The 18,261-nt window shown below is 36.9% G+C and overlaps 1 protein-coding gene across 1 annotated transcript; it reads left to right on the forward strand.

Moving 5' to 3' along the window:
- Nucleotides 1-138: 138 nt before the first annotated feature.
- On the forward strand, nt 139-17,939 carry LOC124777083 (lethal(2)neighbour of tid protein). Its single transcript, XM_047252363.1, has 2 exons — nt 139-1,595; nt 16,373-17,939. The coding sequence occupies exon 1, from the start codon at nt 255-257 to the stop codon at nt 1,575-1,577; it is 1,323 nt and encodes a 440-aa protein (XP_047108319.1). The 5' UTR covers nt 139-254; the 3' UTR covers nt 1,578-1,595; nt 16,373-17,939.
- Nucleotides 17,940-18,261: the final 322 nt, after the last annotated feature.

Here is an 18,261-nt window from a genome sequence, read left to right on the forward strand (position 1 = left end):
ATAATTATAGCGTCATTTGTAAATTGTGAGCATATTAACGTTATTAGATTCGGAATACAAGTTGTGGTTGAATGAATATGATTTACTGCAGCGCAAAATTATATTTAAATTTTAAGTGTTACCTGCACCGTCAACGCTTTAAACAAATGAATGACTACGAAAATTTACAGCGTGCAAATTGGTGTTCTGTGGCGTGCAACGTGAACGTGGTATTGTTGTTTTGTGTAGCATTGGTGCGAAAGTGATTCACAATTATGCCAAGCAAAGGGATGGGACAAAGTCAGAAGAATCGCAACCAAGCCATCAAATTATTTCACGCTGTTAAAAATAAATACTGCACCAAAGATTTTGTGTTGTCTCTACTATTTGATCCGAAGAGATTGCCGGTTGTGGGTTTATTGCTAATTGTCGCTGAAATTTTTGTGAATATTGTGGTTATACACACAGTTAGATATACAGAAATAGATTGGGTAGCGTACATGCAGGAAGTTGAGGGAGTCGCAAATGGTACACTGGATTATACGTACCTGAAGGGAGATACAGGACCTCTTGTTTACCCTGCTGGATTTGTCTACATATTTATGTTACTCTATTATATTACAGAGCACGGTCAAAACATTAGGCTAGCTCAATATATATTCGCATTATTCTACATTATACTGTTGTGTTTAGTGTTTAGAATTTATTACAAGAGTCAAAAAGTGCCACCATATGTGCTAATTTTAGTATGCTGTACATCTTACAGAATCCACTCAATTTTTGTCCTTCGTTTATTTAATGACCCAGTTGCTATGATATTATTGTATGGTTCGCTGAACTACTTCTTGGACAACAGATGGACTGTAGGTAGTATTTTTTATAGCCTGGCAGTGTCTGTCAAGATGAATATTCTACTCTTTGCACCAGCATTACTTGTAGGATATTTGACATCTCTTGGTGTCCGAGGCACAATAGTTCAGCTTTTTATATGTGCTTCTGTACAAATAATTCTTGGTCTTCCATTTATATTGACTAATCCATTTGCTTACATAAAGGGTGCTTTCAATCTTGGCCGTGTATTTCTTTTTGAATGGACAGTTAACTGGAGATTTTTGCCAGAAAATATTTTCATTAGTCCATACTTTCATATATCACTCTTGATGTTGCATATTGCAATTCTAGCATATTTTTATGATATATCACTAGTGTACCTTCGTAGCTATGCTAGCCTGAAAGCACTTGAAAATGACATCCAACCTCAGCTGAAGAAACATAAAGAAAAGATAGATATGAAGACTGTTTCTCAGTTGTTTCTGCTTCCAATGTTCACTTCAAATTTTATTGGTGTAATGTGTAGTCGTTCATTGCACTATCAATTTTATGTGTGGTATTTCCACTCATTGCCTTACCTGTTGTGGTCTACACCTTTTTCTGATGTTTGGAGATTATGCATTTTAGGTGTTATTGAATTATGTTGGAACACTTTCCCATCAACAGCTGTAAGTAGTGTGCTGCTGCATTTGTGTCACATATGCATTTTATATGGACTTCAAAGAAACAAAGTGCTGAGGAACCAGGCAACAGCAAAAACAAAATAATCATCTCAGATTTTAATGGTACTTAAAATTTTGAAACATTTTATTATGTATGGTATTGTGTGTCTGACTACATGGTGTTTATAAATTTTATTAATGAAGGGTGACAAGTAATTCAGTGTTAACTGTTGTAATACTCTTTTTCCCAGTAACTCTGGTTTGTTGAGAACTATTATGAAAGACCTGGTAACAGTGACTGAGAATTATTGAGTAGTGGGCCTAAACCAAGAATCATTAAATAATTGGATATAATGGTTTTATGAGATCTTTTGTATACCATGCTCATTAGCTTACCTTATTTTTTCTTATTACATACAAAACCACACTTGCTTAAACTTTACTTTGTCTGTTAAGTTGCAGTGCAATATAATATCATGTCAGGCAAGGAAGATACAGGGATTATTTTTCTCTATCTGCCCAACTCTCAGCCCGCACGTTCGAGTCTTAAACGGTCAGTGACATTTAGAAAGTAACTCCAGATGATCCATAAAGTGAGAGGGTTTTTGAAATTTGTAGCCGTGATTGACTGTCATGCATTTCACAAATAAAGTTGTGATGGATCTGCAGAGAACATATAAACAATTGGAAAATAAAAATATAGTACACACTTCCTTAAAACAAAATTGTTACATCAGGTTTATGCTGTTGGGAAGAGGAAATGCATAAACACCAGAGCAGATAGTCATAAAAGAAGTCGGGTGCTGTTAGAGCCATAGTAAAGGTGGTCATTAAAGGAACCATGAAACAGAACCAAGTGACAAATCATTAATATTACCACTGTCTAAGATCATTGCTTTTAAGTGTCATATGATTACTGAAAGTGACAAGAGATGGAACGTAATTTAGAATCTTGAAATGGGAAAAGCATGTGGCAAACTACTACACTTATTGGAGGAATTCTGGGTAACTAGAGCTTCTTTATGTGCAAAATAAGTTAAAAGACAGTTTTATTACCCATCGTTGAATACTGTCTGTCAGTGTGGGAGGCTGAACAATGTAGAATGGTTTGTGAAACAAACAAAAAGTTTGAAGAGGATCTATGTTACCTTTCAACGAGATTGTTTTACGTTCATAAACTCTGGTAGCAAGATCTATACTAAAGACAAGTTATCTTAATAACAAGAAAGATTAAAGCATCCACAGGCACATACATACAGTCATTTGGTGTACCCGTCTCTGAAAGGTGAAGGAAAGGAATTAAACAAATCTTGTTCCAGGTATCATCTACCAAACAATCTAATGGCTTCAATGCTATAATGTCAGTAGTCTGATAAATAAGATCTGTGATCCAGTGGCAGCACAAGAATAACATTAAGCCGAGATCCCCATAATCTGAATTTTAGTAAAGTAATTTTCTTTTTGTATATTGAGTTCTGTTAAGAGCTTTGTGCAACCATATCTGTGTACAAAAATTTAAAAAGATATGATGAACCTTCCTGAAAGATAACAGTTGTAATTAGGATGTGACCAGGACCTCCACTTTTTTGTTGTCAGTGTTCCACCAACTGAGTGAAATGAGCACACCTTGTTCCTAGTTTGACCATAGACTCTACACGTCTCTAAAGTTCTACAAAGGTAATGTTTAAGAGGATTCTGCTATTGTTGCTATAGTCTGCGAGGTAAAAATGTAATAGGTGACTACTACACTACCATATTTTACCACTAGATGTATTTACTGTATTAGCATGTTAAACCTTCAGGGCATAGAAACACGTTTCATTTTCTTCGTGAGTGTTAATTTTGGTATAAATCTTTGGTTTTTGTTCTCAAATGAATCACCGTATTTTGTAGTTGTTTCCTTACCAGTTTGGGGAATAGTACTAATACATAGAACGTTCTTTTCTGAAAGTGCTTACATGAGTACTTAGCTTCATCAACCTGGGAGTATCCATTTTTAAAAACTTGTTAGCTATGTAGTCTTCTCTGATTTGAGCACTCCATGGTGCATGTGATGCCATACATTTAGTGCCTTTCATTGGCAAGGCCTTTCATTTTTAATATGTAACCTGCTCTGTTTTCATATTAGAAGGCAGTGGGGAAAAAACCTATACATGATTTTAATGTCATGACACATTAGCCCTTCTCTGTTTCTGAAGGTGCACTGTCACAGACTGTGTTTCAACATAGTTAAATTATTTTTACTGGAATATAGTGTTGTGAATCAGCAGCCTCATCTTGTGTGAGAAATTGACTCATGAGTGAAAAGTGAATTAACTTATGGCTTTGGCAGTGAAAGACTGTGTTCTGATAAAGAAAATCACTTTCTCTTTTAAATCAGTGCCATTTCTTGAACATCTTTTTAGTGGGTGTGTCCCATTTCTGAATTACTGAATTATGAAGTTCAGCAAGACACCTATTTATGGATGCTACAACCTCTTCATTGGAATAAAATTGTCCCAACCATACTAAGAAATCTTAACCAGTTGTGGTCTTCATAACAAAAATTGGTATTTGCATATGTGACATATTTAGCATGTTGTTGTTCTTATGGTGGTCTTCAGTTCAGAGACTGGCTTGATGCAGCTCTCCAAGCTACTCTATCCTGTGCAACCTTCTTCATCTCCCAGTACCTACTACAACCTACATCCTTCTGAATCTGCTTAGTGCATTCATCTGTTGGTCTCCCTCTATGATTTTTACCCTCCACGCTGCCCTCCAATACTAAATTGGTGATCCCTTGATGCCTCAGAACATGTCCTACCAACTGATTCCTTCTTCTAGTCAAGTTGTGCCACAAATTTCTCTTCTCCCCAATTCTATTCAATACCTCCTCATTAGTTATGTGATCTACCCATCCAATCTTCAGCATTCTTCTGTAGTACCACATTTCGAAAGCTTGTATTCTCGTCTTCTCTAAACTATTTATCATCATGTTTCACTTCCATACATGGCTACATTCCATACAAATACTTTCAGAAATGACTTCCTGTCACTTAAATCTATACTCGATGTTAACTAATTTCTCTTCTTCAGAAACGCTTTCTTTTGCCATTGCCAGTCTACATTTTATATCCTCTCTGCTTTGACCATCATCAGTTATTTTGCTCCCCAAATAGCAAAACTCCTTTACTACTTTAAGTGTGTCATTTCCTAATCTAATTCCCTCAGTATCACCCGACTTAATTCGACTACATTCCATTATCCTCGATTTGCTTTTGTTGATGTTCATCTTATATCCTCCTTTCAGGACACTGTCCATTCCATTCAACTGCTCTTCCGAGTCCTTTGCTGTCTCTGACAGAATTACAATGTCATCGGTGAACCTCAAAGTTTTTATTTCTTCTCCATGGATTTTAATACCTACTCCGAATTTTTCTTTTGTTTCCTTTACTGCTTGCTCAATATACAGATTGAATAACATCGGGCATAGGCTACAACCCTGTCTCACTTCCTTCCCAACCACTCTTTCCCTTTCATGTCCCTCGACTCTAATAACTGCCTTCTGGTTTCTGTACAAATTGTAAATAGCCTTTCGCTCCCTGTATGTTACACCTGCCACCTTCCATAAAGTTTAATAATAGTACATTCTCCTTACAACATGTGCCACCACTCTCTTTGTCAACTGTATCATTTATCTTTGATCATTGCACTTAACTGTTGAAAATAAAGGAGCAAATTCCTTATAACCCTTTTTCAACTTTGAATGAATTTCCATTTGCAGTAAATCATGCAGAGCAAAAGAATATTTGTTGGGTTACTGAAGTTTGTGATATCACCTGTTGACTTTGACACATGACGTCATCAAGGTGTCGGACATTTCAAACTTATACATTATGGCGATCATGACATCACACATGATGCACACAAACATGCACAAATAATACAAAATGTTTTTAATGGCAGAAGTAACATGAAACTAACAAGACGACACAGGAGTTAGGGATTTTTGGGTAGGGCCAGATTAAGTATACAACAATCCCAATAGAGAAGAAAAGTCTGCAATACCACAAATCCAAAAAAAAAGATACTGGAAATTCCACTTGACCATATACCTCAAATGAAGTCACAATACTGTGAACCCACATATAGTTTCAGAAACCAGTATCATGTATTTCACTGGACCTATGTAGCTCAAATGAAATCAATGATACCATAACATCACGCACAATTTGACTAATTCGGTACTGAATGCTTCATATTAAGTATATCTCTAAACTAAGTGTACAGTACCATAACACAAAACTTACTCAACTACAAAATATCAAAGACATTTCCTCACCAGTGTATGTAAAGCAAACACATGATACTTAACAATCACAATCCAACTTTATTGTCTACAACTAACAACACAACCCACAAAATTTAAAAAAAAAAATTGCTTTAACACCAATTTTGAAATAGAGGAAACATGCTATTACGAATATAATCACAAAGACTTTACATACTATAAAAGTACCCTTGCCAACCAAATTCTGCCAACACAAAAATCTAGGCTGCTCCCCCCCCTCCCCCCCTCTCCCCCCACGCGCGCACACACACGCGCGCGCGCACACACACACACACACACACACACACACACACACACACACACACAAATTTTCCTGCTGGCAACACCACATATATTGGTCCATTGTCAGAGATAGAGCTGCATGTTCAAACTTGTACACTCTCCACAAATGTGACACTTCACATACTTGACAATTAAACCGACCAACTGTAGGAATTTAATCATGGTCAACATGTCATCCCCCATTGCGGCATGCAGTGACCTACTAACATACTCCTTTGTCATATGCACAACATTCAAAAAATGAAACTTAAATTTTCAGCTGTAAACAAGACACTGCACTAATGATTACAAACTGAAAATGAATCTACTTTCCATAACTGCCAATGTCACACTAACTCGTTAACAACCTGCCACAAACACTTCAAATATTATTCTTACAACCAGCATTATAGCAATGCGATTAATCAGTAACAACACTCCCAATGTCCATGTATGTGAGTGGAATACGAGTAATTTTACCATTGATGACAGCTTGTTTGGCATGTTAAATATGTTTCTCATTAAATTCAGTATTGTAGTATGCTTTCATTCACAGAATATTTACTGTTTTACATCTCGTATAACATTCTTCTACCTCTTGAGCAATAGTTGTTGTGTGTTGGTTTCTGGTGGTATTCCAGTTATGGTTGTGAGACATTCGAAATACGCTTTGAGTCAGATGCAATAAGAATCTCTGATACACACATATATTTTTTCTTTGCTGCTATGCTTTCGCTGTGTGTGGAAATACTTTGTGGAAGTTTTTATTGTTCTTTATGATGAGTTTTAAAGTAGAATAGCACACTTTATTAAGTTTTCTCACATAATTTTAGAAGCTTAGTCTAGATATCCAAGGAGCTGTGCTAGTTTTCTTCTTTAATGCTCGGAGATGAACTATAAGCTTGTTTTAGCTGGGTATCATATTTATTCGTGTGACAAACAGTGATAGTTTTTTCAAGGAGAAAATATTGCTAGATAAATGTTTTGGTACCATGCGACTGCTGATGATTGGATATTTAAGTTTGTGATGAATTCTGCTCTGACTATAAGTGAGTTTAATACATTGCACTGATTGGAAAATTATGTCAGTAAATTTCAGTTAACATTTGTCTACTTACATGCATTGAACCTCTAGAATATTCCATGTCTTCAGTCTGTGACTAGTATTTTTTGACTTGGTGTAGAGCTGAATGCAGTGTTGGTAATTGTAATGCGTAGCTCGTTATATTGTTCTTGACCAGAAAGTTTTGGATATGTAGTATTTAGTCTTTTCTATTTAATATCATTGTATTTCTCTCGGTTGGTTCTTGTACGTTCCAGCCACTGTTACTATAATATTTACAGAAAAACTTTCACCTCATTTCTAACTTCCGTGATTACATTGTAGTGATCTGTCCCTAAGGAATAGAGATTTACTGCCCACTTAAATTCTGCTGAAATGAGTGTGAGATTGAGTGCATTTGGTGTTCTGCATACGGCTGGGATCACAATTGATCTCTCAATGATCATAACCACATTGTAATCTTTTAAAACAATATGAATTACATTAGATTGCTACTCAATACATAGAGGAGGTGTTGAGTGGCAGACAAGCACATTTAAAAATAGAGGTGTTGGAACTCACACACACATGGCAACAGTTGCTTCCAGTTGCTGAGGCGAAATTTTACATTGTTTATAATATTTTAAGAGTAATCTTTTACTGGCAAATGAAAATTCTTATGTTTGGCAGCAGTTCTTTGAATTATTATAAGCTATAATCTCAAATTGCCAGTTTTTTTTTTAACCTCAAATTGTTGGCAATTCAATGTCACCACCAATCTTTCCGTGTTCCAGAATCATTGTGATTAAAGATACTATTAACGTTTCCTCAATTCTGAGCCCATGTAACTGTTGTAGGTCTTATTTGCTTTTCTGGTCTGTGAGGGTTAGGTCCTATAGGAGAATGGTATTCCACAAGTGTCGAAATAAGTTGGTATATTGCAGAGTTGCGTTAATGCTGTACATGCTTTTATAAGACATGTTGATATTGTGTACAAGACTTTCTCCCATTCTTCTACTTCAAATAGGAATATGATGGACAACATATCCTTGTCCATGTGGTGCACGTGCATTAATTGTGGAATCTGTTCCATGTGATTGTTGGGGAATGGTTTCAATATGAATTAGAGAATTGTTTGCCTACCAGGTGATCCCAGGTGATTAGTAGCCTGCAGTGGGGAACTTGTAACATTCTCTATGACAAGCATTCACTTATAACAGGTACTGCCTTCTTGCATACAGTCTGAATTTAATGGCAAGGTCAGCTTTTTAAAGGATAGGTTGTTGCATGCAGCATTTTCACGTATTTGCCATCTGCTGTACTCTTTGTACATTTGGTCTGTTGTCAAATGTCCTTTGCCACAGTGAATACGTACAAATGATGTTCCCTTAATTTTTCAGGAATCATGATGTCTCCCAAATTTTGCGCAGTGTTGTTGTAGTCTACACTGTTTAATAATATGGTCATAATGTAAGAAATTACAATATATTTCCACTGTCAGAATATACACTCCTGGAAATTGAAATAAGAACACCGTGAATTCATTGTCCCAGGAAGGGGAAACTTTATTGACACATTCCTGGGGTCAGATACATCACATGATCACACTGACAGAACCACAGGCACATAGACACAGGCAACAGAGCATGCACAATGTCGGCACTAGTACAGTGTATATCCACCTTTCGCAGCAATGCAGGCTGCTATTCTCCCATGGAGACGATCGTAGAGATGCTGGATGTAGTCCTGTGGAACGGCTTGCCATGCCTTTTCCACCTGGCGCCTCAGTTGGACCAGCGTTCGTGCTGGACGTGCAGACCGCGTGAGACGACGCTTCATCCAGTCCCAAACATGCTCAATGGGGGACAGATCCGGAGATCTTGCTGGCCAGGGTAGTTGACTTACACCTTCTAGAGCACGTTGGGTGGCACGGGATACATGCGGACGTGCATTGTCCTGTTGGAACAGCAAGTTCCCTTGCCGGTCTAGGAATGGTAGAACGATGGGTTCGATGACGGTTTGGATGTACCGTGCACTATTCAGTGTCCCCTCGACGATCACCAGTGGTGTACGGCCAGTGTAGGAGATTGCTCCCGACACCATGATGCTGGGTGTTGGCCCTGTGTGCCTCGGTCGTATGCAGTCCTGATTGTGGCGCTCACCTGCACGGCGCCAAACACGCATACGACCATCATTGGCACCAAGGCAGAAGCGACTCTCATCGCTGAAGACGACACATCTCCATTCGTCCCTCCATTCACGCCTGTCGCGACACCACTGGAGGCGGGCTGCACGATGTTGGGGCGTGAGCGGAAGACGGCCTAACGGTGTGCGGGACCGTAGCCCAGCTTCATGGAGACGGTTGCGAATGGTCCTCGCCGATACCCCAGAAGCAACAGTGTCCCTAATTTGCTGGGAAGTGGCGGTGCGGTCCCCTACGGCACTGCGTAGGATCCTACGGTCTTGGCGTGCATCCGTGCGTCGCTGCGGTCCGGTCCTAGGTCGACGGGCACGTGCACCTTCCGCCGACCACTGGCGAAAACATCGATGTACTGTGGAGACCTCACGCCCCACGTGTTGAGCAATTCGGCGGTACGTCCACCCGGCCTCCCGCATGCCCACTATACGCCCTCGCTCAAAGTCTGTCAACTGCACATACGGTTCACGTCCACGCTGTCGCGGCATGCTACCAGTGTTAAAGACTGCGATGGAGCTCCTCCGTATGCCACGGCAAACTGGCTGACACTGACGGCAGCGGTGCACAAATGCTGCGCAGCTAGCGCCATTCGACGGCCAACACCGCGGTTCCTGGTGTGTCCGCTGTGCCGTGCGTGTGATCATTGCTTGTACAGCCCTCTCGCAGTGTCCGGAGCAGGTATGGTGGGTCTGACACACCGGTGTCAATGTGTTCTTTTTTCCATTTCCAGGAGTGTAGATTGACATTTTATATCTGGCACTGTAAATAATTGAAACAGGCAGTTTTTGTGTAGATAAGAACAGAAGCATGTGCTTGTGAGTAGTTACTGCAGAATATCTGTCTTGTAATTGTAACAGCGTACAGGTCCCCTCTAGGGAACATTTAGCAATTTGTGAGAAATCTAGATACCTTATTGAGCTACCTGTCAGTCAAAAGAACCAGCAGTTTCTGGATATTTCAGTGTAGATTTCTTAAAAGATTCTGACAGGATAAATGAAGTGGAATCATTATTTGGCTGTTTCAATCAGATTTAAATAGTGAATTTTCCAACACGTGCAGGCTCATACTGAAACAATTAATGTACAGAAAATTGTTGATAGCCAATCTGCTCATGATAAACAATTGATGAAAATAAACAATGTAGTTCCTTAGAGCCCGAAAGCATGTTGATTGGAAGCAGTGTGAATTGTTAATGAGAACAGGGTTCAGTGTTTTAAGAATAAGAGAAAAGAAGTGATGTGGGATGAGGTATACACAGAAAGATATGCTAATGTGAAAATCAATATATTCTATAGCAAATTTGTGCCAGTATTTGAAAATATCTTTCATAAAAAGTTATCCACAAAGTCCACTGAAAGAAACAAGTCAGTCATGGATAACTAATGGGATTAAAATGTGATTTAAGAGGAAGAGAGTGATTTATACAAAGCTCAGAAGTAGCCAGGATCTGACGTTATTTGCATTCTACAAAAAAATACTGTAATATTTTAAGAAAATTCATAAAATGTTCAGAAATATGCACATCCTGACAGAAATTACTAATGATGATACAAGATAGAAGTGTATGAGATATTGTGAAGCAATAGACAGGACAACCACTCTGTGTACAAGATACCATAATGTTTAACTTAAAAGACTGTTTCAACTAGCAACTGATAATTCACAAGTTACAAGTATTTTTAGTAATCACTTTTAAATGTAGCAGCAAAAATAGGGCTCAATAGTTCAGTTAAAGAAGCAAGAGAATATTTCAAAAATGGCATTACATGAAACTTTAAGCAACTAGAAGTAGCACTAACATCCTTGACTGAAATTGCTAGATTTATAAAAGTTATAATAAACAAAAACTATATGGTGTTGAAGGAATTTCAAACAGAATTCTGAAGAGTTGTTCGAGCTTAATAAGTAGGCTAATGTCCTTAATGATGTATGTAAAACATTGTTGGGACAGAGAATTTTTCCAGACAGATTAAAATATGCCATTGTTAAACTTTTTATAAGAAAGGCTGACAGGAAAGACTGTGCTTTAGTTCACTTTCCTCATTGATGTCGTCTTCCAAAATATTCAAAAAAGTCGTCTTCCAAAATATTCAAAAATTATATAAGATGTTACAGTATGGTTTCCAGAAGGATTGCTTGAGTGAGAATGCTATTTATGCATTCATTTATAACAGCATAAGTCATTAATAATAAAATAGTGTCAGCTGACATTGCAAACAAATGGTTTGAATTTGTTCTGAGTAATTCAAACAGTGTTGAATGAACAGAAAATTTAAGTTGCGGAGGAGAAATCGTGAAGGGAGTACCACAGTGTCCAGTTCCTGTTTAATGAGAATTAATTTCATTTAACATTCATCAAGCAGAATACATACTTTTAGCATCCATACTAGTGTTATAAGTCCTGTTGGAGAGAAAGATACAGAAGATATTCTTAATTATGTTTTTAAAAGAATTATGAAGTGGGTCTTAGAAAATGGACTCTTCCCAACTTTTGAGGAAACATAGTCTACTCAGTCCTGTACAAAAAATAGAATCATACTAAGAATTGATGTAGCTAATTTTGCTCTTCGTATAATTACTAGTTCTAGAGAGAACCGAATCAACTGTGTAACATACTTTGCAGATTTCTTGTCGATAATGGCATGTGGAATAACTTCCTGGTATAACTCATCACTTAGAAAGAAAGTATTGACTTCACAAAAGCAAGCAGTAAGAGTAATATATGGTGTTCGCCTGCAGTCATATTGTAGGTGCCTCTTGAAGGAGCTGGGCACTTTACCTGCATGATCACAATTTATATTTGCAACAGAAATTTTACATAAATAATGTACCATAATTTGAGAGGAATAGTGATGTCCACAACACTAGAGGAAAATGTGAGCTTTATTACCCATTATTAAAGCTGTCAGTTCATCAGAAAGGGGTTCAATATGCAGCAACAAAAATGTTTGCTGATTTGCATAATAACACAAAATGTCTGACAGATAGCAAAGCAAAGACCTTTAAATATGTCTGCTTGTGTCTGTATGTGTGGATGGATATGTGCGTGTGTGCGAGTGTATACCTGTCCTTTTTTCCCCCTAAGGTAAGTCTTTCCGCTCCCGGGATTGGAATGACTCCTTACCCTCTCCTTTAAAACCCACTTCCTTTCGTCTTCCCCTCTCCTTCCCTCTTTCCTGATGAGGCAACAATTTGTTGCGAAAGCTTGAATTTTGTGTGTATGTTTGTGTTTGTTTGTGTGTCTATCGACCTGCCAGCGTTTTTGTTCGGTAAGTCACCTCATCTTTGTATATATATATAAGATAGGTACCTTAAAAAATAGCTTTTAATTACATTGTTGTTACATGAGTAGCACAAAAAATAATGTTAATTTATGTTAAAACTAATTATGTACACAGATCCTATAAACTGACTTGTTTCCCATCATATTAGTAAAAGTATCACTCAAGTGAGCCATTGAACATGTAACTAACTAACTAAACTGCAGGAATGTGACATCCTGCTTGTATGTGACATCCTGCTTGTATGTGACATTTGGTACCCTGATCATGAACAGTGTTTACCACCCTTACCACATGGTGGTGCGTATTCAGCTTCCCTTCAACATTTACCAAATCAGTAGGTGCAAGAGGTATGTGCCTCGAGAATGGCTGCTTCCTATGACCTTTCACTGGCGCATCTACAGACACATTGGTTTAATTATATTCTCCATAAACTGAAGTGAAACTCTTCGCTGAACACCACGAAATGCACTCAATGTCTTAATTGACTCTGGCTTTATGTCTTGTGAGTCTTTATTGTCTGTGGTGTTGTGTCAGAGCATTGCAGTGTGAGATCTCAGCTCCAGTGACCTGTGACTAACAGTTTGTGATTACACTGTGCCTGTAACTCCTCCTCAGGCTTCAGTTGTTGTCATCCATCTATTCATCTGAGCCAGTTGAACAATCCTGCAATCTTCTCGTGGTGTACTCCTTCTGGAAGGACTCTTCTTTCCACACACTTATCCTGAGCCCACCTTGTCATCAGTCATTCTGTTATCATTCTGCTATAGCCAATTGCCTGTGCGATTTATTGATATGATGCTGTTGTTGTTAATGCCAGTGCTATGACTCAAAGACTGGAAGATGATTATAAGCTGCAAGTGTACCGTCTCTGGCCAAGCTCTGTGTGATCTCTGTCTCAAAATTTCCAGTAACATTAGACGCACTCAGTAGCCATCATTTTCTCATACTATTTATGATCTGTAGAACTGACTTTTTCTGTTCAGAAAATAAGCCCACATGAAGGGTAAAATTTTAATCAATCAATCTTACAGGCATGCCTTAACAAAGGAAAATCCAGGAATGTTGTCCCAATTTACTTCTGGTAGCATTGAAAAGATGAATGAAATAAATATTAGTAACAGCGGTGTTGGGAAATGACTGAAATCATTAAAATGGAAATAAAGCTCCAGTATCCAGTGGGATCCCTGTCAGATTCGGTACTGTATTTTTGTCTTAGTTAGCCCCTCTGTTAACCATAATGTACTGTAGATCCCCTGAAAAAAAAAGAAGAAAAGAAAAAATACTGTGCCCAGTTTTTGGAAGAAAGCACAGCTCACCCATGCAAAGCAGAAATAATTCACAAAACTACCACCCAGTATCCTTGACATCCATGTGTCTCAGAATCTTAGAGCATGTTCCGAGCTCAAACATAATAAGCTATCTCAAATAGAACAGCCTCCTGCATGCCAGCAAGCGTGGATTTGGAAAAGATAGTTCATGTGAAAGCTTATTTGCATGTTCCTCATATGACAGCCTGAAAGGATGAGGTTGCTGCAGTATTTCTTGACACGTGAAAAGCATTTGACTTGGTACCACACCAATGGTTATTAACCAAAGTACAATTATTTACAGTATCAAACAAAATTTGTAACTGGATTGGGGATTTCATGGCAGGGAGGACACTAGGTAATACTGGATGCATACTCACTGGCATAAGTAGAAGTAACTTGAGGTGTGCTCAATGGAAGTGTGTTGAGACTCTTGTTGCTCCTTTTGTATATTGCTGACCCGTCAGACAATAGTAACCTCAGGCTTTTTGCAGATGAAATCTTTTATAAATTAAGTACTATCTGAAGAAAGGTGGACAAATATTCACTTACATCTTCATTAGATTTCAAAGTGGTGCATTGACTGGCAGTATGTCTTAAATGTTCGGAAATGTAAGATTGTCCATGTCATTAAATGCAGAAAACTAATATCCTATGACTGCAACATCAGCAACATCATTGACTGGCAGTATGTCTTAAATGTTCGGAAATGTAAGCTTGTCCATGTCATTAAATGCAGAAAACTAATATCCTATGACTGCAACATCAGCAAGTCACAGTTGGAATTAGTGAACTTGTATGAATACCAGGGTGTAACAATTTGTAGCGATATGAAATTAAATGGACACATATGCTCATTTGCAGTTAAGGCACTGGTAGATTTTGATTTATTGGCAAAATAATGGGAAAAAGCTCTCAATCTACAAAGAAGACTGATTGGAAAACCCTTGTGCAGCCCATCTTAGAAAATGGCAGAAGTTTATAGGAACCACATCAAATAGGCCTAACAGATGATTCTGAACATGTACAAAAAAGGGCAGTATGAATAGTCACAGGTGTGTTTGACAGGAGATAGTCACAGAACTGCTGATATTTCTGAACTGGCAGATGCTTGAAGAAAGACACATTTATCCCATGAATACTCACTTCCATAGTTTTGAGAGCCAGTATTAAGTGAATCTGGAGATAGTTTTCATCTTCTTGTGTATTGTTACCAGAAAGGACCATGAAGACAAAATGATACTTATTAAAGCATGCACAAAGGCATATAAGGGGTCTTTTTTCTTCTTGTGTTCTATACAAAATTGGAACAGGAAGAAACTATAACACGTGGCACTATATTAAGTACCATCTGCAATGCACTTCACAGTGTTATGCTGATTAATTTGGTTCTCGTGACAATATTTTTATTTATGTGTGTCATTGAAAAGGAGACTTTCATCTTAGTCACACAAAATTAAAGTGTTTTTTCTGGTTTATAGCTGTAAGCAGAGTATGATCTTTGTCACACATTGGTTGCGAGATACTTCTCTTGCCCACATGGATTTAACAGTTATTCTCTCTTATGACTGTTTGAGCACAGCAGTCTGTAGGATAGTTCCTGGTGTTATGTAAGTCTTTTGTTGGTGGCCTAGGTCTGCTGAGGTTTTCCAGCTGTTAAAATGCCCCCCCCCCCCTTTTGACAGATGTATGGTCACTGTACCTTAGAGCATGTTGTGGATGATGTCAGAGGTTTGCTGGGCATGGCAGCATTTTCATTATATGCCGCAAACAGACTTGCTGTATATTTCAGTGATTCCATTTCAATCTTCATTTTGATCCTAACCATATGTAATTTCTTTCATTAATTGTAATATTGACTATACATGTATGTGCTTTGTAAAACTGATACTCAACATACAGGAAAGAATGTTTGATAGATCCTTGTTATACCTGTTCATTTTTTCATCCAAATCATATAAGCACATAATCAGAAAATTGGGAGTTGCTGTATTATTACTTGGCTTGTGAACTGTTAAGACGATACCAGAAAATTATAATATGAAACAGCTTGCACAATAGCGTGATAAGACTTACTAGTTGACTGTTTCTTCTTCTGTTTACTTTTCCAGTAAACTATTGTATGTTGAAAATAAGAAATATTTTGAGGGCAAGAAAAATCTTAACACAGCTTTTCTTAAATTTTGTTATTTCATTATATTTATGTAGTTGATGTTATTAAGTTGTACAATAATTTTTATTAGAAAGAGGAAGTTTCTTACCATTATTTTAAATCTGCAATTGAAACTAATACAATGGTTCTCACACTCTTCATTTCTGACTAATTGTGTCTAAAATAAATAAATAAACAAACAAATTGGAAGTGTGTCCTTGCAGAGGTACTTGCCTCTTAGAGCATTAACATTTTCAATTTTTTACGTAATCATTTTTCTTCAATTATACATATAATTTTATTTATGCTTTGTGTTTTATTCCACAGGCTTTAACCTTGTACTGTGTTACTGAATACCAAAGACTTTAACTACTGAAGAAAATTCTCTACTGAGTTGAATGCTGCTGTCTGTTTTTTCACCTGCTAAAACCAGAAATGATATTTACTTTTCCTCTGTTTTATTGCTTGTATTTAAATTTTTGTGGAAGTTTTAATGTTTTTGTTTTAATTTCTAACTAATTTGATTATTAATGTCTAACAATCAAAATATTTTACCTGCTATTGTGTTCCATGTTCTGTAGATATGAAATTGAACTTTGAATGCTGCTGAATTATGTGAAAAATGAAAATTTTCTCAGGTTCCTTTTTAACATGAAATCTTAATTGAACCTAAGCAGGATATCGTTTTCTATAAGTCTTGTTTTGTTCATTGTTTGTGATTTCATTTATCTTTAAAAACAAGGTGTCTATTCCTTTTTTCAAATTTCTGTTTCTGTAATTTATGCATAACCAAAACTACAAGGCACTGCAGTTTCTGATAGGAGAAAGCATATTTTTGTGATATGTGAATATACATGTAAAATAATATTTGAGTCATAATATTTTTGTAGACATTTTTCTGTTTCAAAATGATGATCTATGGACCATTTTTGCTGGTTGAAACAAAAAGGAAATTACTTGAAATTGTCAAGGTTTAGTTGAATTGTGGAGACAGTTAACATATTATGCCACTAGACTGATACATTGGTGGAAAATTTCCTGTGTGTGTACCCAAGAAACACTATCTCAAAATATATGTTGCATACAGGGGTTACATATAAAATATGTAATAGTTTGTATTCTTATTGCCATTTGGAAGCATATTCATTTTATATTACATTTTACAAAATGACTATTTTGTAAGAATTCTATTGTGTCTTCAACAAGTCATAATGTTAAATAATAGCCCTTTGATTAAAATGAGTGATCAACATTTCCATAAATGTGGAGAGTACCTATTTTTATAGTGGTGCTTTGTTTATTAGTTACTGTATCACATTTTGTATCACATGTTGAATTTTGTATTGTATGGAGTGTTTTATCTAGTCTTGAATGATTATATACCAATAAATTTCAAAAATTAAAGAACATGGTTATTAATGAGTATTTGTAGAAGGTAATTAATACCAGTTCTAATCGTCTCTTGAAAATGAGATAAAACAAATAATTGCATACCAGAAATTTTCTTTCCCAAAAATGCACAAACTTGGATGTGGAATCCAAAACCATGCAAATTAAATTCAAGGAAGATTGGAATGTAATATTCCATTGGAAAAAGGGCACTTTCATATTTGAAGAAGGATGTGGGGAGGAAGAGACTGTGACCTTTCTTAGGAACCATGTTGGCATTTGCCTGTGGTGTTTTAGGAAGACAGGGATATCTTAGCCATTGCTTTATAAGCCAAAGCCAATTTCCATGAAATACAACAACCACCATAGTACTAATGATTTTCAAATTATTGAACATATTGTAGAAAGATAGATAAAAAGCATAGAAAATATAAAGTGTTATATTTTTGTATTTATTTAATGAATGTTTAGAATAAACCTTTTTTCTTTTTGTTTTTAATACAAATGATCAGTACTACCGTTTCCTTGTGAGTCGTATGTCCATTCTGTTCAACTTTATAGATGAATTCTGATTGGTCTGCTTTGACACTGCTTCTTGACTCTCATTTCTTCCTATGGAGGTCCTGCCACACACAGAATTTCTTCACACTGGAAACAAATGAAAGTCTGTTGAAGTGAGACCTGGATTATGCGTTTGATATACCAAAGACTTCTGTTTGAATGACTGGAACAGTTACTGAATGTTATGCATAATATGTAGACTGGTAAACCACATAACCATATTCACAATATTCACTGTTTGTTTTGGATAACCCGTCCAGTTTGAG

Source organism: Schistocerca piceifrons, chromosome 2 (genome assembly GCF_021461385.2).
Source record: "Schistocerca piceifrons isolate TAMUIC-IGC-003096 chromosome 2, iqSchPice1.1, whole genome shotgun sequence".
Lineage (NCBI taxonomy): Eukaryota > Metazoa > Arthropoda > Insecta > Orthoptera > Acrididae > Schistocerca > Schistocerca piceifrons.

Excerpts from the sequence above, each read along its gene's own strand:
- LOC124777083 (XM_047252363.1), top strand. The coding sequence starts at position 255 with ATGCCAAGCAAAGGGATGGGACAAAGTCAGAAGAATCGCAACCAAGCC.